The sequence below is a fragment of the Diachasma alloeum genome, unplaced genomic scaffold (genome assembly GCF_001412515.2).
Source record: "Diachasma alloeum isolate Michigan unplaced genomic scaffold, Dall2.0 Dall_scaffold_00308, whole genome shotgun sequence".
Lineage (NCBI taxonomy): Eukaryota > Metazoa > Arthropoda > Insecta > Hymenoptera > Braconidae > Diachasma > Diachasma alloeum.
The window spans coordinates 1,475,344-1,489,620 of NW_021680447.1; the positions used below are offsets into that span (position 1 = coordinate 1,475,344).

The window sequence follows — 14,277 nt, forward strand, 5'->3', positions numbered from 1 at the left end:
CACCTCCCCTCCCCGCACCCCCAAATCCCCCTGCAGCCCCCAATCTACATGCCCGACTCCTTCGACTCTCCCCCAGTGGAGCCCATCTACTTTCCCCCTCAAACCGTCAATCACCTGGGAATAACCGAGAACAACGACCTAGTGGGCACCATCGACGTGGGCAACGGCAACTTCATAAACGTTATCTACGGAAATGCCTCCCAGATGGTCCCCGAAGAGGTCCCCAGCATGTCCCCCTACTCCAACCACCAGATTATGGACAGAGAGTACGGTTTATTCGATCAAAGAATTCACCACAATCTCCAGAGTGCCACGACTAATGGAAAACAATTGATTGACAATCTCGTTGGTAACTGGGTGCCCAATCAATCGGGGACGTACAGTCCCTTCGGGGGTTCGCCGAATGTCACACCAGTGCCTCACTCGTCACCTGAGGTGGAGGAGGTGCCCAAGGTCGTGGAGATTCAGAAGAAAACGCGAATGGTGGCTGAGGTGAAGCCCATGAGACCGAGTTACTCGTCAGTGCTGACCAAGTCGGCGCCCCCTCCACCCTCGCCCCTGAACGTTCCCCAGAGCAAGATCCAGGTGGACTCGACCCTGAAGAAGACGTCGAAGAGCTCGAAGGGGTCGAAGGGAAAGCCGGGAGTGCTCAAGAGGCAGAACTCCTCGGGGAGTGATGAGCATGGATCACCGAAGAATCAGGTGGCCAAGAAGAGTCTTGAGAAGAATAACTCCAATCTCTCGAGACGTTGGGTCTCGCTGGACAATTTGGGGGGCAATGAGAGCCATGAGAGGAGCGATATGAATGGGTTCAGTAGACCTGACCAGAGGAAGACGTCCAAGACTGCGAGGAAGAACGAGAGGAATGAGACGTTGAATAATAGCAAAGTTCAGAGTGGGGGGAAGACTGGGGGAAATACTCAGAAGAGACCACTCCAGATTAATAATAATTTGGGGAATGAGGGCGCGGGGGAGAGGGTGGAGAAGAATTTACAGGTGGGCGGCAAGGGGAAGGAGGAGAAGAAGAAGGACAAGGGGAAGAGGTTCCATCCGGAGAAGGAGAAGGTCGTGAAGAAGGGAAAGAACAGGAAGAGGGAGAACAGGGAGAGCCCTGTTAAGGATTTGTGCAAGAATTTTAATAAGTATGCCAGCCGGTGGAGCAAAGTCGGGCTTAAGGTGTTTTATTGGCTTCTGCATCTTATCACGGATGTTGTTAGTATGAGTACTAATCTTGTCATTCAGTTGTGAGTATATTTTTTTGGTTGTTAGTACTTTTTATTTTGGTTTTTGGGGCGTTTGAGGGTTTGAGAATTCTGGGGGTTGCATTTTAGTTATTCGGGGATTTGAATTTTTGGGGAGAATTATTTACTGCATTGAATATTTATGAAGACAGTTGTATACAATTGTAGCGAGGCAGTAAAATGATTCGAGTAGTTTTTGACCATTGGTCAATTTTATTGATTATTAAGAAAATGTCAAGAGAATTTTTTAAATATTTTTTTTCAGCTACATAAAAAATGTGACATGTTTTAATAATTTTTATTCAACTGGAAAAATTCTTCGAGGCTTTTCACTGCATTGAAATTTCGAGAGATCTCATTATATTTTTCTCATCAACTTATTGATTAGAAATATTGGGAAAATAAAGTTATTTAATTTTTCCGACTCGTTCCAGCGGATTGTTTCAGAGGCAAAATGTCTGAAGACATTTCTCCTCTATAATTCCTTCAATTATTAAGAGAGCCTTTGATATCGTCCTCTAAACCCATCAGTGTTCTCAATCTCAGGGAAAAATTCTGAATAAAATTCTACAATTTCGGAAAATCATTGAAATTATCTGAAAAAATTTTCACAATTTATTTTTCAGTGTTAAGTGCATGTGGTTTCATACTGTATTATACCTGAAATACTCATGGGCCTACGTGTCCACTGCAATCTCGAAGATTCGGTTTCTGAATGCAATTGGCAAGAGGATTGACGATAGATTTGGAAACAGTAGATTTGCATTTTGGCGAAGATTGAAATCTAAGAGAAACGACGACAAGGATGATAATGTACACTGGTTGCAAGGTGGACTGGAAGCGAACATTGCCCTGCCTAGTACTGGTGAGGAGGCGATGAAAAGACTGCTGGCTTGCAAGGGAAAGGATCCGTACAGCATACTTGGGGTGACACCCACCTGTTCAGACGATGATATCAAAAAATACTACAAACGTCAGGCTTTTCTCGTACATCCTGATAAGAACAGTCAACCTGGGGCCGAAGAGGCATTTAAGATACTTGTTCATGCGTTCGATATCATTGGAGAACCAGTGAGTGATTAATTTATTTTTGCACTAATTATTCAGGGATTAGAGACAGATGAAATGAGAATTTGCAGATTATTTTGGAAATTCCTCCTGACGACAGGGTTTTGAAGAAAACTGTCTCGTGACTTATTTCGATTGGTTTGATTGGAGTGATATGCAAAATATTCATAACTACAGAATCTATGGAATCAGAATTATTTATTGAATTTTAAGAACTCACTTGAATTGTTTAAATATCTTTGAAGTTACGATTCATCGCTAAGAATTGAGAGAACTTTTGTTTAACAGAAATTTATTATAAATCAACATCAATTGTTTTAATGAAACATTTTGCTTTAAATCCACTTCTTCCAGTAATAATGAGAATTGTCGACTAATTTTTTTTCTCAAATCAAATAAATTTGCAACTATTTTTGGAAACAAGAAAAGACTCGATTGATTAGTTGCAGATATATATGTAAAATATTCAAAATTATTGAATTTCAACAACTGAAATTAATCACTGGACTTCAGGAATTATTTTCTCTCTTAAATTTGCAATACAAATATCTCTGAATTAATTATATTTATCAATCTGAATTAAGAGAACTTTTCTCAACAGAACTTTATTATAAATCAACATCAATTATTTCAATAATAGATTTTGCTCTGAATCTCCCTTTTCCACAAATATTTTCGCAATAATAATCACTAGACGTTCATTACTTCTTTTCTCAAATCAAATAATTTTGCAAATTTATCAATGTTTTGTTTATTTATTAATATTAAATTATTATTCCCAGGAAAGAAGACAAGCATTCGATCAAACTCGTCAGGTGGAGGCAGCCTGGGGTGAGTTGAGTGATCTTCTATCCCAATTGCACAGAAAAATGGAACAAGCAGCGAACACGATTAGATGTACAAATTGTGGATTGAGGCATAAACGTGTACCAACGCAGAGGCCTTGCTACGCTGCTCGATTCTGTGCCCAGTGTAAGATACGCCACAGTGCTAAGGAGGGTGATATTTGGGCGGAATCTAGGGTCATGGGTTTCCTCTGGCACTACTACGCGTGCATGGAGGGTGCTGTTTACGATGTGACCGACTGGGCTGCCTGTCAAGCTGGTAATCTCAAACATCTGCGTGCTAATACCCACAATGTGCAGTACAGAATTGTTCTGGGACAGAGGCCACCACCTCAGGGTATCAGTGGGAAGAGGAGACAGCATGTGGATGGTGGTGCAACGTAAGTGTCAAAATAAAATGATGAAACAGTGGAGATTTTTTTATGAATGGAAAGGCAGAAGTTTTCTGTATTTTTTATTTGGCATTTATTAGAGAAACAACGGCCTAAGCCAATTATGGGATCAAATAGTTAAAAGAAATGTTTGTAAAACTAATTTAGAGATACAATCTCCAGATCCACAGACAGACGTGAATTAATCCAAATTAGTTCGAGATTTCTCAATTTCGTAAATTTAGAAGATAATGTCAGATCTTTCTTACAGAGAATTTCATGAACTACAAAAAATATTCTCTGACATTCATTTTTAAATCAAATAGTTCAAAGTAATATTCACTGAGTAGTCTTAATTATTAAGCTATCTACAACAAAAAACTTCTGGTGTTTTCCCATAATTCCACTAGTTGTCAAATTGATGAAATAGGTTGAATAGAATTTTCCGTTCAGATTATATTGAATTAAATAACACTATTACAGTTGAGTGGGGTGAGAAGAAAGGCTAGTGGGGATGTAAAACAAAGAATATTTTCGTAACATCAAAAGAATAAATTGAATTGAAATTGCAATCCTCAAAATTCATGTTTTTGAATTTTATGAATTCGCAGGGACGCAGATCTTGAAGATTTCCTCAACAATCTTTACAACCACAGTAAAACTGGTGGTACAACAGCAACGACAGAACAGCCAACCTCGAAAGAAAGCCGCAGACGTAAAGCAAAACGCAAATGAAGACTTGATCTCTTCTCAACAGTTGCACCCATCGTATTACTTGGCTCATAATACTCCAGCTGTTTATTTTCTCTCTTTCTCTCCTTTAAGTTTTCGTTTTTCCCCTCCATTTTTTTTATTACATTGCTTTGCAGAATAATGTTACAACCAGAAACACCCAACTAATGTTCAAGTATCTGACTTTTGCGAGTGATAAGCAATGACAATTTATGAGATTCTTTCTTTCCTCGTTCCACTTGAGAATGAGAAGATTATGATCATTAAACGTGAATTCGAAGTTTGCAATTTTGTGTTGTTCTTTTTTTCCTTTGAATGGTTAACCAGTCATTTTCAGGGGAAGTTTTGGAGGGTCTGATGGAGGATTCTTTAGAGTCGTATTTGGCGATAAAAAATATTTATTCTTGGGTTAATTTTTTAGTAGGGAATTTACATCATCTGCTCCAGCATCCCTTCGAGAAAGGCTAGGGAATCGACGTGATCAATCGCCTGGTCCAAATCCTTCTTTTGAACTGTTTTCTTTTTCGCTTGGGAGGTGTATTTGTAAGCCTCCTTTGATAATGAATCAATAAATAATTCCTGAAACAAGTTCAAAGGAAAATATTAAGAGATATTTCAGTAGTGAAGAGTTGAAAAGATTCAAGTTGACTTGGAATATCTCCGAATCTGAGGGAGATGATTAAATTGTCGTCATGACCGTTTTTGTAGAGCGAATTGAGAGCGACAAAAAGGTTACTATGGAAATTTGGCTATCTCCCTTAGATTCGAAGATATTCATCGAAAAATCTGCTAAGAACGATGTCGACTTGAACCGTTTAACCTCTTCGCTACTGACATTCTATCATAGCTTAATAATTCTTCTCAATACCACCCTGTTGAAGTTAAAAGATTTTCGTTGGTTCGATTTTCACAATAATTTCTGCAATTTCGAATTTTTCTAAAATTTCTCTGAAAGTGAGAGTTTCTTCAAATTTAATGGTTTAAATTCAGTCCATTATGAATGAAAAGAGGTTTTCCAATACCACGTTATCGAAGTTTCAAGATAATATAGAGATTCTTTCATTCGATTTATACAAGAATTTTCACAAGAAATCTAACACAATTGACCAGAAAAGAAATATAATGAGAAGATTAAATATTTAATTAAACAAAATAATTTAAAAAAAAGTGATGTAGGATAGAAGAAAATGATGTTGAAAATGACGATTCCAGCACACTCCTAATTTATTAGCAAAAATAGTTATGGTATATGGAGCCATTTTCCAACTTGTTTTCAATTGGAAGAATAAATTGTGCTTCAATTTCTGCTTTTGTTTTTTTTTCAATTCTAATATTCGATTGTAATAATTACCGCAGACTTTGTGATGAGGAAAATCGCCTCCTGATTAACCAAACTGACGTCTGGATCAGACTTGACAATGTGTTTGACCCTTCCAACAGGTAGTTTTAACAATTTTTCCCTCGGTTCACTGTCATTCTCCTCCTGGGAGTCCTGCGACTGTTCCAACCTCGAATTGACGGAAGTATCCGTCACCTGATCCTCGAGGGGGGTTTCGACCTCGGTCTCCGGGGTCTCCATCTCTCAGAGAGTCGACCGAAAATATTTAGAGTGATCTCAAGCGCCTAGTTGATCTTTCTTCGATTTTTAAACAATTGTTCGAGCGCTACATGCTGATACTTGTTGACAACTGCGCGAAACCGTTTGGAAGTGACTGGGGTGCGCAGGTGGGCGCCAAACGGATGAATGCGCGCGTAGAAGCCGCCGTGACGGAAGCTTAGTTATATTGTACCTAGGCCGCGCATGTGGGAGAGACTCAAAACGGAAAATTGAACATTTATGTTGAACATTTATGTTCAATTATTTTTACAGAGATTAAACTTTGATTTTAAGGGACATATCACTGCACAGAGAGATATTTTTTAGGAAAAATCTAGTGCTAGCATGGGAAAAGATGGGCAAAGTGACGGCCAGGAAAAAATTCCAGTGCCGGCACTAGAAATTTAATTGGGGAAAACTTGAATTTTTCCCCGTATTTCTGCAAAAATTTCACAGAAATCCCCAGAAATTGTACCAGAAATACCAAGAAATTTTACCTTAACAGCACCAGAATTTTTCACAGCCAGTGGATTGTGATTTTTTCCAGTACTCGTATTAGAATTTTTCTAGAAAATTTCTCTCCGTGTGTTTTTTAGGAATCCTCTTTAAAACCATTGATTAATTTTTTTCTCAGTGCACGAAATCAATGGAAATTACTGAAAGTGCGAATAGCAAGCGCTCGGTACAGATAAAACTCGAACAAGCGCAATAAGCTAGATTATTTAAAATGATGCATCATCATTACTTTTGTACAATAAACCGTGTGATGATGACAAAAGAATTTGTTTCAGCGAATGTAATGAACAGATTAATAACAAAAGAAAGAAGATTAAGCATGCATTACTTTCTCGTATCACAATTGAAGTGAATAACGGGTACAAAATAGTCAATGCATCACTCCGACTTCTATTCGAATATGAGATGATGACAGTTTTATAGTCTTTTCAAGTTCTACGAAAATGGGGCCCTCAAGGCTTTTGATTAAATAAATATTTAGGGAAGCGTGGGGTAAAACGGACAGTTGTTAATCGTCTTTTCATAAAAATTGTTTTTAAACTATCTACGAATGTAAATAATTCCTATTTTTGGATGAAAAGCTGCAGTGAAGAAAGAAACAACGAAAAATTATCAGGAAACGAAAGGGAAAAATTATAAACAATGTAAAGTGAGAATGCGATAAACGCAGGTGCCAATTTAGCCGCCTTGTGGGTACTTTTCACTAACAGGACGAAAATTTTACAGTTCGTTTCTGAAAAATCACGTTAAAAAATGGAAACTTGATTCTTCGCGTCACATTTTTCTCCGTTGGTTTTATATCAAAAATCCTGACATCCATTTCGCTCTCCGATTATATGGCTTGTTTGGCAATTTTTCAATGTTTAATTCTCACCGCTGTCCATGTTTACATGTAACAGATTCTTTTCTTTGTAAGGATTGACACAAATTGAATTTTTCAAAAAATGTCCAAACGTTCTAAAAATCTGAGAATTTTCTCGAAGTTTCCGTAAAACCATAGATTTTTTTCGAATTTTCTAGAAAACCAAAGAATTTTCTCAAATTGCCTAGACAACAAGAAAATTTTCTCGAATTTTCTAGACAAATCTAAAATTTTTTAGAATTCCGACAGATAGCGCTGACTGTTAGGGATAACTCTACAAATGACCCCAACATAAAATTAAATACGTGTCCACGTAAAAAAAAAATCAACGATAAATTACCAGGAAAAGGCATTAAAAAATTACTAAACAGTGGAAGTAAAAATTCACAAAAATTACGGTGAAATTTAGCCATCATTCTGGTAATTTTCCACTAAAAGTTAACAAATTTCACTGTTCGTTCGTGCAAATGACGTTACAAAGGGCAACTATCTCTTCCCTCAAATGTTCTCTCTTGATTTAAAATAAAAATTCCTGGAATCCATTTCGCTCTCCGATTATCTAAATTGTTTAGCAATTTTCCTGGTAAAATTCCTGGTAGTCTTTTGTCCGTGTAATCTCTGATATTTCAATGACTAATGAGTTACCTAAAAAATTTACCTGATAAACACGTAAACCAGATTTGCTTGGGTTAAGCAAAACAGTTGTGACTTAATTCCATAAAAAAAGCACGACTCTCAGATTTGGAGAGCCGGGGAGTTTATAAAACCGGCATAATTATACGTTTCAGCATTACACGACTCACGAATCGCCGTTCAAAATGTGTCATAATAGTTATTTGAAATCTCTGAACTTCCTGTTTCTATTGTTGCTCTTAGAGATTCAATGGGGATTGGCAGAGAACCCTCAGGAAGATTGCGCTAAGCTTAATGATAGCAGTGTTGAAGGTGGTGAAGTATGTGGAACTGATGGGAAAACTTACGCTAATAGTAAATTTTTGGGTTGCATCAATAACTTGAAGAAAACGGACAGTAAGTGTACTCTTCAATTACTTTTTCTAAATTTTGATAATGATCCGCCTCATTTGAATTGGTTAATAAATTATCATTATGTTTGTTGATTGTTCTTTGATGAATTCACGGAGAAAAAAGTTGGAGAAAAATTGCGAAACAAGTCAAGTAATCGTGGAGCAACCTCCATTTGAAGTATTTTTTCACCTTAAATGGGAGAAAAAGTGCGAGATTAATAAGGGAGGGCAGGGCAAAATAGACCACTGACAGAAAATTGATATTGAATTTCCATTTGGAAGCAAAAACAAAAATTCAAAGTCATTTGTGGTTTGAGGTGATTATAGCAAATCTGATTAAATTGCGGTTCAACGGCACTTGTTGTCGATAAAACCCCTGTGATGGTCACGATCCAAGAAACTCACTTTTAATTCAACACATTCGTGTTCCTGATTTGAAGGAAAGCAAAAAAAACAAAAATTACCAATTTTCTGTCAGTGGTCCGTTTTGCCCTAGAGGTCCATTTGGCCCTCCCCTCCCCTAGTGAATTCTACTTCAAAGGACAGAAATTCACTATGAATTCATGAATTCTGCTCCGTTGGCCCCGGAAAATTTACTGAACGTGAGGGTGATTTGTACCGGAACTAAAAAATGTATTCTGCATCCCATCAAAAATTATCTTAGCGAACGTGAATAATTTCTCCATTTTTGCCTATAATTTTTCTATAAAGGAGAATGATTGCTACCGAAACCGTTTGCACGCAAAGTGCAAAATCCCGCTTATACTTTACGCCCTAGTGATGAAATACACTATTTTTCCATGATTTTATTCTCTGGAGTCCAACGGACATCGAAAAAAAATTCTAAACATGATAAAAAATGTCCATACGGCATTTTTAAACTAGAAATTCAAAAAATGAGGTTTTACCACGAACAACGAGGCAAATTCCGTCGAATTCTTACGTTTTCCAATTTTACTACTGATTTTAATGAATCTATCCAATTTGTTCTGTTCAGTTGCAATTGTACATGAAGGAAAGTGCATTCCGGGACGAGTATATTGTGATCCGGATTTAATTTACTCGCCTGTGTGTGGATCTGACAATCAAACGTGGCCGAATGAACAGGCCCTCAAGTGCAACAATCTGAATGAAAAAAATCGTGAGTGTAAAACTTTTTTTTATAGGATTTATTGATCCCAAATGCACGACATGCATGACAAAAATGGAAAGTCAAATTTGAATAATTATAATAATTTCGTCCTGATGTAGAAATGAATCCGTTGTTTGAAATCTTCATGTTCTTTCATAAATAATTCGGCAGTAATAATTTTCAAAAAAAAACATTTGTCGAAAATTTCATTCCATTGAATAATAAATAATGTCCATGATGAATGGTTAAAAAAAAAATTTGTCGAGATTTTTTGTCAAGATAATTAAATTAATGTCGAGATAATGCTCAATTAACAAATAGAAAATTGTGTATTAATATGGAGATTTTCAATAATTTTCTTATCATGTTGACTCTATTCTTCACACATTCTCCATTCTGGGAAAATTGAGAGAATAAAATGACTTTGTAAAAAAGAGATAAAATGAAATGATCCCCTTAACGCATTATATACAGAAAATTGCGTATTGAAACAATTTCAGAAATATCAATAAAATCCCGAGGCGAATGTTCGAAGATTGACTATTGTTATCGCAACAGTATCGATGAATACGGACTGAATCCCGTATGTGGAAGTAACGGTTATACTTATGGGAACGCTGGACAGGTAAAATGCCTGCAAAAGTACAACGGTAACTATAAATCTCCTAGCCGTCAACATCTCATGTAGAACAAACGTGAGATTACCCTGAATCATTAATGATCCATAACTGAAATTCACTGGGTGCATTAGATCTGAAGATTTTACACGATGGAGGCTGTCATGTCGCCGAAGTCTACCCAATCTTTGGTAATGGGGACCTTGCATGCCACATTTCCAAGGAGAGGAATGAGTGGAATCCAGTTTGCGGGGACGATGGAAATACATATCCGAATCCATTCATTTATCTTTGTCAAAAACCAAGTGAGTATTTTTTTATGGAGTAAAATAGAAAATTATAGCACAAAATGTTTTTCTAACTTGAAAAATCCTTCGACAACACGGAGAGAAATATTCAATAAAAATTACGTATCTTTTCCGTAATTCCGGAGCGAAATGTGGTTGTAGGAAATTTTACGGAACTGTCACGGAATTTTTTCAGAGCGTTCCGCAATTTTTATCTGAATCTCCTGTGAAAAATTATGATACCGTCACTTAAATTTTCTAGTCGATTCCATAAACGGTAAGTGAACTGTGAGTTCCGTAATCTTTACTGAACATTTCTCTTCGTGAATGATAAATTACAGCAGAAAAACCAGTCGAAGTGAATTTTCAATTGAGAATTTTGCTTTAAAAACTGTTTAAAATATTTCAATAGATAATTTTTTTTCAATTGAAAAATATTTTAAACTCAAATTGAAATTTTTCTTTAAAGAGAATTCTGAAAGTCTGAAATTGGCAGTTTTGAAAGTTTCAATTTTAGATCATAAGTCTCAAAATAAAGTTTTTTTTTTTGACGTACTGTAGGAGAATTAATTTTTTTCAGACCTCAAAGTCCGGGTCAACACTGAATGTAATACGACTTCCGGAAAAGCCTGCGTCACAGCGAATAAGAACGCTAAGAAAATAAATGGCGCGTATGTCAATGAAGATTTTACTCCTAAGGACCGAGTCTGCGGAAATGACGGGGAGACACAAAGAAGTATTTATCATCTCCAGTGCAAGACTCTCTCCAATAAATGTGGGTCATCAGTTATTCACTCTTTGATTATTGTAACCATGATTTGAGGAATGAGGTGTTGAACACGTGTTCTCACGCGAGAATCAAGACTAATGTTTCAACATGTGGGGAAACATTAGTCCCGCAGTTAAACCCCGCAGTTCAATTCTTTACGATGAAATTCGATTGAAGAAGAATCCTTTTTTAATGTTTTTTCAACAATAGAAAAAAAGAAGACTAAATGGCTGCGGGGGTTGAAATATCTCTTTTATTCACTCCGCTACCCCATTATTTTTGTCGCCATCACATTTGGCATATCATTCTCCACGTCTTCAAATTTTTCCCATTTTTTTTCTCTTAGGGGGTGTGAAATTTTCAATTTAATCATAACTATAAGAGCCTGTGTATAAAACTTACTTTGTGCATTTAAGGGGTAACAGAAAGCCCCCGTTTGCTCGACATTTTCAAACAAATTTCCTGTTCAAAATTATTAATATTATTTGAACCCAAAGCAGATTGCTCTTCATCAACGCCTCCTGGAGATTAATGTGCTTCGATTTGTAAAAATATCGATAACTTTTGGCTGGAAATTTGTTCAAAAATTTGGAAAATAAGCGGCATTCCGTTACCCCTTAAGGATGTTCAGCCAGTGTCGGTAAATTGTCGGTAAATGTGTTTCTTTTTCATGGTCAAGTAAAATTCTGTAATTTTTTCGACTGACAGCAGAACAAATAAAACTAACTTTTCTAACGTTAAAAAAAAATTAATCGCAATAGTCTCGGCGGAAATGGATAAACTAATTTTTCCTGATACACGAACTCTTATGAAATTCATGTTCAAATTGATAATCCACCTACTAGAAGACTCTAAAAATTGCAATAAAAATAGAAGGTAATGTGTAAAATCATACTGAATCCAATGGCCAGAGAAAAATCTGGGGTACCCGGGCAAAAAGAGGAAATATTTGAATGATTCTATCCCACATAAGCGCATGTTAGCGCATGCATTTGGTGCATTTTGTCTATTTCATTTCTAAATAGTGAACATGGATTGGTGGATTGAAATTTGTATCAAAGTGAAGGGAATAACTTCATCTCTCAGTTGACAAAAAAATCAATTTTTTTTTCAAGTACTTGCGATTTTTAACAAACATCCTTAATATCTCAATATCTCCACACGTTAACATGAAAAAATGTTAACAGGGAAAATGTAATTTTCCAAGGACATTCATGACCCCGCTAATTCCCAAAAAATATTTCTAGACTTGGCCTTCCAGCACGGAGGCCCCTGCGAAGGCCCCGAAGACAACCCCTGCGGCGCAGTATCAATGGATGTAGATAGCATGCCGGTCTGCAGCCACGACGGAACAACATACATCAGCATCCAAGCATTATTCTGCGCACGGAGACACGGAGGAAAAAGTAAGCGCCATTCAGTTGATTAAACTCGATAAAAAAAATCCTCACTCCAATCATAAATCGAAATAACAGCGCGCTGAGAACAATGATGAATGCTTTCAGGAGCTGATTCCACAATACTTGCAATAGTAGACAATCGCTGATGTATAATCACAAAAAAAATATAATCGGAAAACTAGCCTTGAGTTGAATTCTATTCTGCTCTCAATTCTCGGCTCATTAACCCGTTACTTTCACGATGCATCTGGTAAAAGTAGGTTGCACTTGGAAAATCCATTGTGGGCATGCGGAATTATAGAAATTCACTGCACGAGAGTTAATCATTCTAGCTTGAAATGGGAGTTTGAGTAATGTCATGGTTTATTCCGGGTTTTCTGGTGTTTACTGAAGTCGCTTTATTTCACATTTATTTTTGATGCACACAAAAAGCAATGAGTATACATCGACGTTTGCTTAGTCACTGAGTATTTTATACCTTCCTGCGGGTATTCCGTCTAGGGGACTATGCAAATATTACGTCCTACGTCTTTTTGGATTTTTTAGATACCCTCCACACCGTAGTCACAAGTCGTTATAAACATGGATAATCTAATTAGGATAGCCACTCCCTGATACTAATCATTTATAGTTCTGGAAAATTCATTTAAAATTTATCAAATTTATTATGGATTTTTTCAATTTATATTATTTATTATCTATTTATTTCTCTTCGATTCGAAGTGTTTGATAGTTTTAATTCATTACTGCTCATCTCTGTGTACCTATGATTTAATTTCAGCTCCTGTGGAATATCTAAATTATTAAATATAGATGTTCAATTGTAACTGAACATCTGTATTTAATAATTTATAGGTGTACGGGATTATAACCTTTTTCCACCATTCTTTCATGTGGCAAAAAATTATTAATCTATCAGTTATCAAGGCATTCATAGGAATTAAATTATTTCTACATTTGGTAGTTAGGCAGAGAGTTTGTGCGTTTTGTTCGAAATTAAAACTTTGCATTGCTGCTACGTTCACCTCGTGCCGAAAAGTGTTTTTTAGTTTACTAGAAAAACGAAAAATAGTACATTATGTCATCAGGTGATAAAAGTATAATATTATCTGGCGAATGTGACTTTATAATCCGAGCCGAAGGCGAGGATTTTAATCACATTCGCCAGATAATGCTTTTATCGCCGTGCGACATATGATATTTTATGTCGTTGGGCCCGAAAACGGTTTTCGGGTCCGGTCGGAAACGGTCGGTTTTTAAGTTCTGTAATTCTCCGAATTTGCCTATTTATTCTATTTTTTTTTCTTGCAGAAATCAAATATCGTCATGATGGTCCATGCTGAGTCGACTCTGCAGAGATGAAAAGATGTGGCGGTTTTACAATGGTGGAATACACTTCGGTTAAATAATTCAATGATTCCTATAATACGACGATTGATGAATAGGGTTAATGAAAAGTGTGAATAATTCCCTAGAAATAGATGAAAAGTCCATTTCTAAGGCTCATAAAAAATTATAATTGACAACAAATGAAGAATAATTTTAATGATGAACGGGAGAGAATAGAGGAATGAAAAGAACATGTAATTCAGCAGGAAATAAATCATTAGTTACCGTTTTGTGTAATAATTATTATACTTGGAAACTTGGACAGCGAAAAATTAATGGCCGTGACTATTCGCACTATTGCGTGAATCACTCCCGTACACTCCATACACTCCACGCATGCGTGAAGTTTGTGTGTTTCACGCAGCCGAATTTTCATACTGCTGTGTATTTCACGCAGTTGAAGTTTCATACTACTGTGTGTTTCAC

The 14,277-nt window shown here is 36.5% G+C and overlaps 3 protein-coding genes across 3 annotated transcripts in view; 2 read left to right on the forward strand and 1 right to left on the reverse strand.

The window, feature by feature from the left end:
• The window catches only part of LOC107039841, a gene marked incomplete in the record, with an annotated part of 6,839 nt that extends 2,294 nt beyond the window's left edge, over positions 1 to 4,545 (forward strand). The window contains 4 exon segments of the mRNA XM_015259679.1: positions 1 to 1,244; positions 1,868 to 2,312; positions 3,092 to 3,534; positions 4,137 to 4,545. Coding sequence (XP_015115165.1) covers positions 1 to 1,244; positions 1,868 to 2,312; positions 3,092 to 3,534; positions 4,137 to 4,260 — 2,256 coding nt within the window.
• A 92-nt stretch (positions 4,546 to 4,637) lies between these two features.
• LOC107039847 (DNA polymerase epsilon subunit 4) lies at positions 4,638 to 5,964 on the reverse strand. Its single transcript, XM_015259686.1, has 2 exons — positions 5,609 to 5,964; positions 4,638 to 4,836 (listed from the first exon to the last, which is right to left on the reverse strand). Exons 1-2 carry the CDS (start codon positions 5,834 to 5,836, stop codon positions 4,687 to 4,689), a joined length of 378 nt encoding a protein of 125 aa, XP_015115172.1. The 5' UTR covers positions 5,837 to 5,964; the 3' UTR covers positions 4,638 to 4,686.
• Positions 5,965 to 8,008: 2,044 nt separating this feature from the next.
• Positions 8,009 to 14,091, forward strand: LOC107039843 (serine protease inhibitor dipetalogastin). The gene is made up of 7 exons (XM_015259682.1): positions 8,009 to 8,261; positions 9,255 to 9,398; positions 9,890 to 10,039; positions 10,141 to 10,311; positions 10,874 to 11,068; positions 12,310 to 12,468; positions 13,774 to 14,091. Exons 1-7 carry the CDS (start codon positions 8,051 to 8,053, stop codon positions 13,803 to 13,805), a joined length of 1,062 nt encoding a protein of 353 aa, XP_015115168.1. The 5' UTR covers positions 8,009 to 8,050; the 3' UTR covers positions 13,806 to 14,091.
• Positions 14,092 to 14,277: the final 186 nt, after the last annotated feature.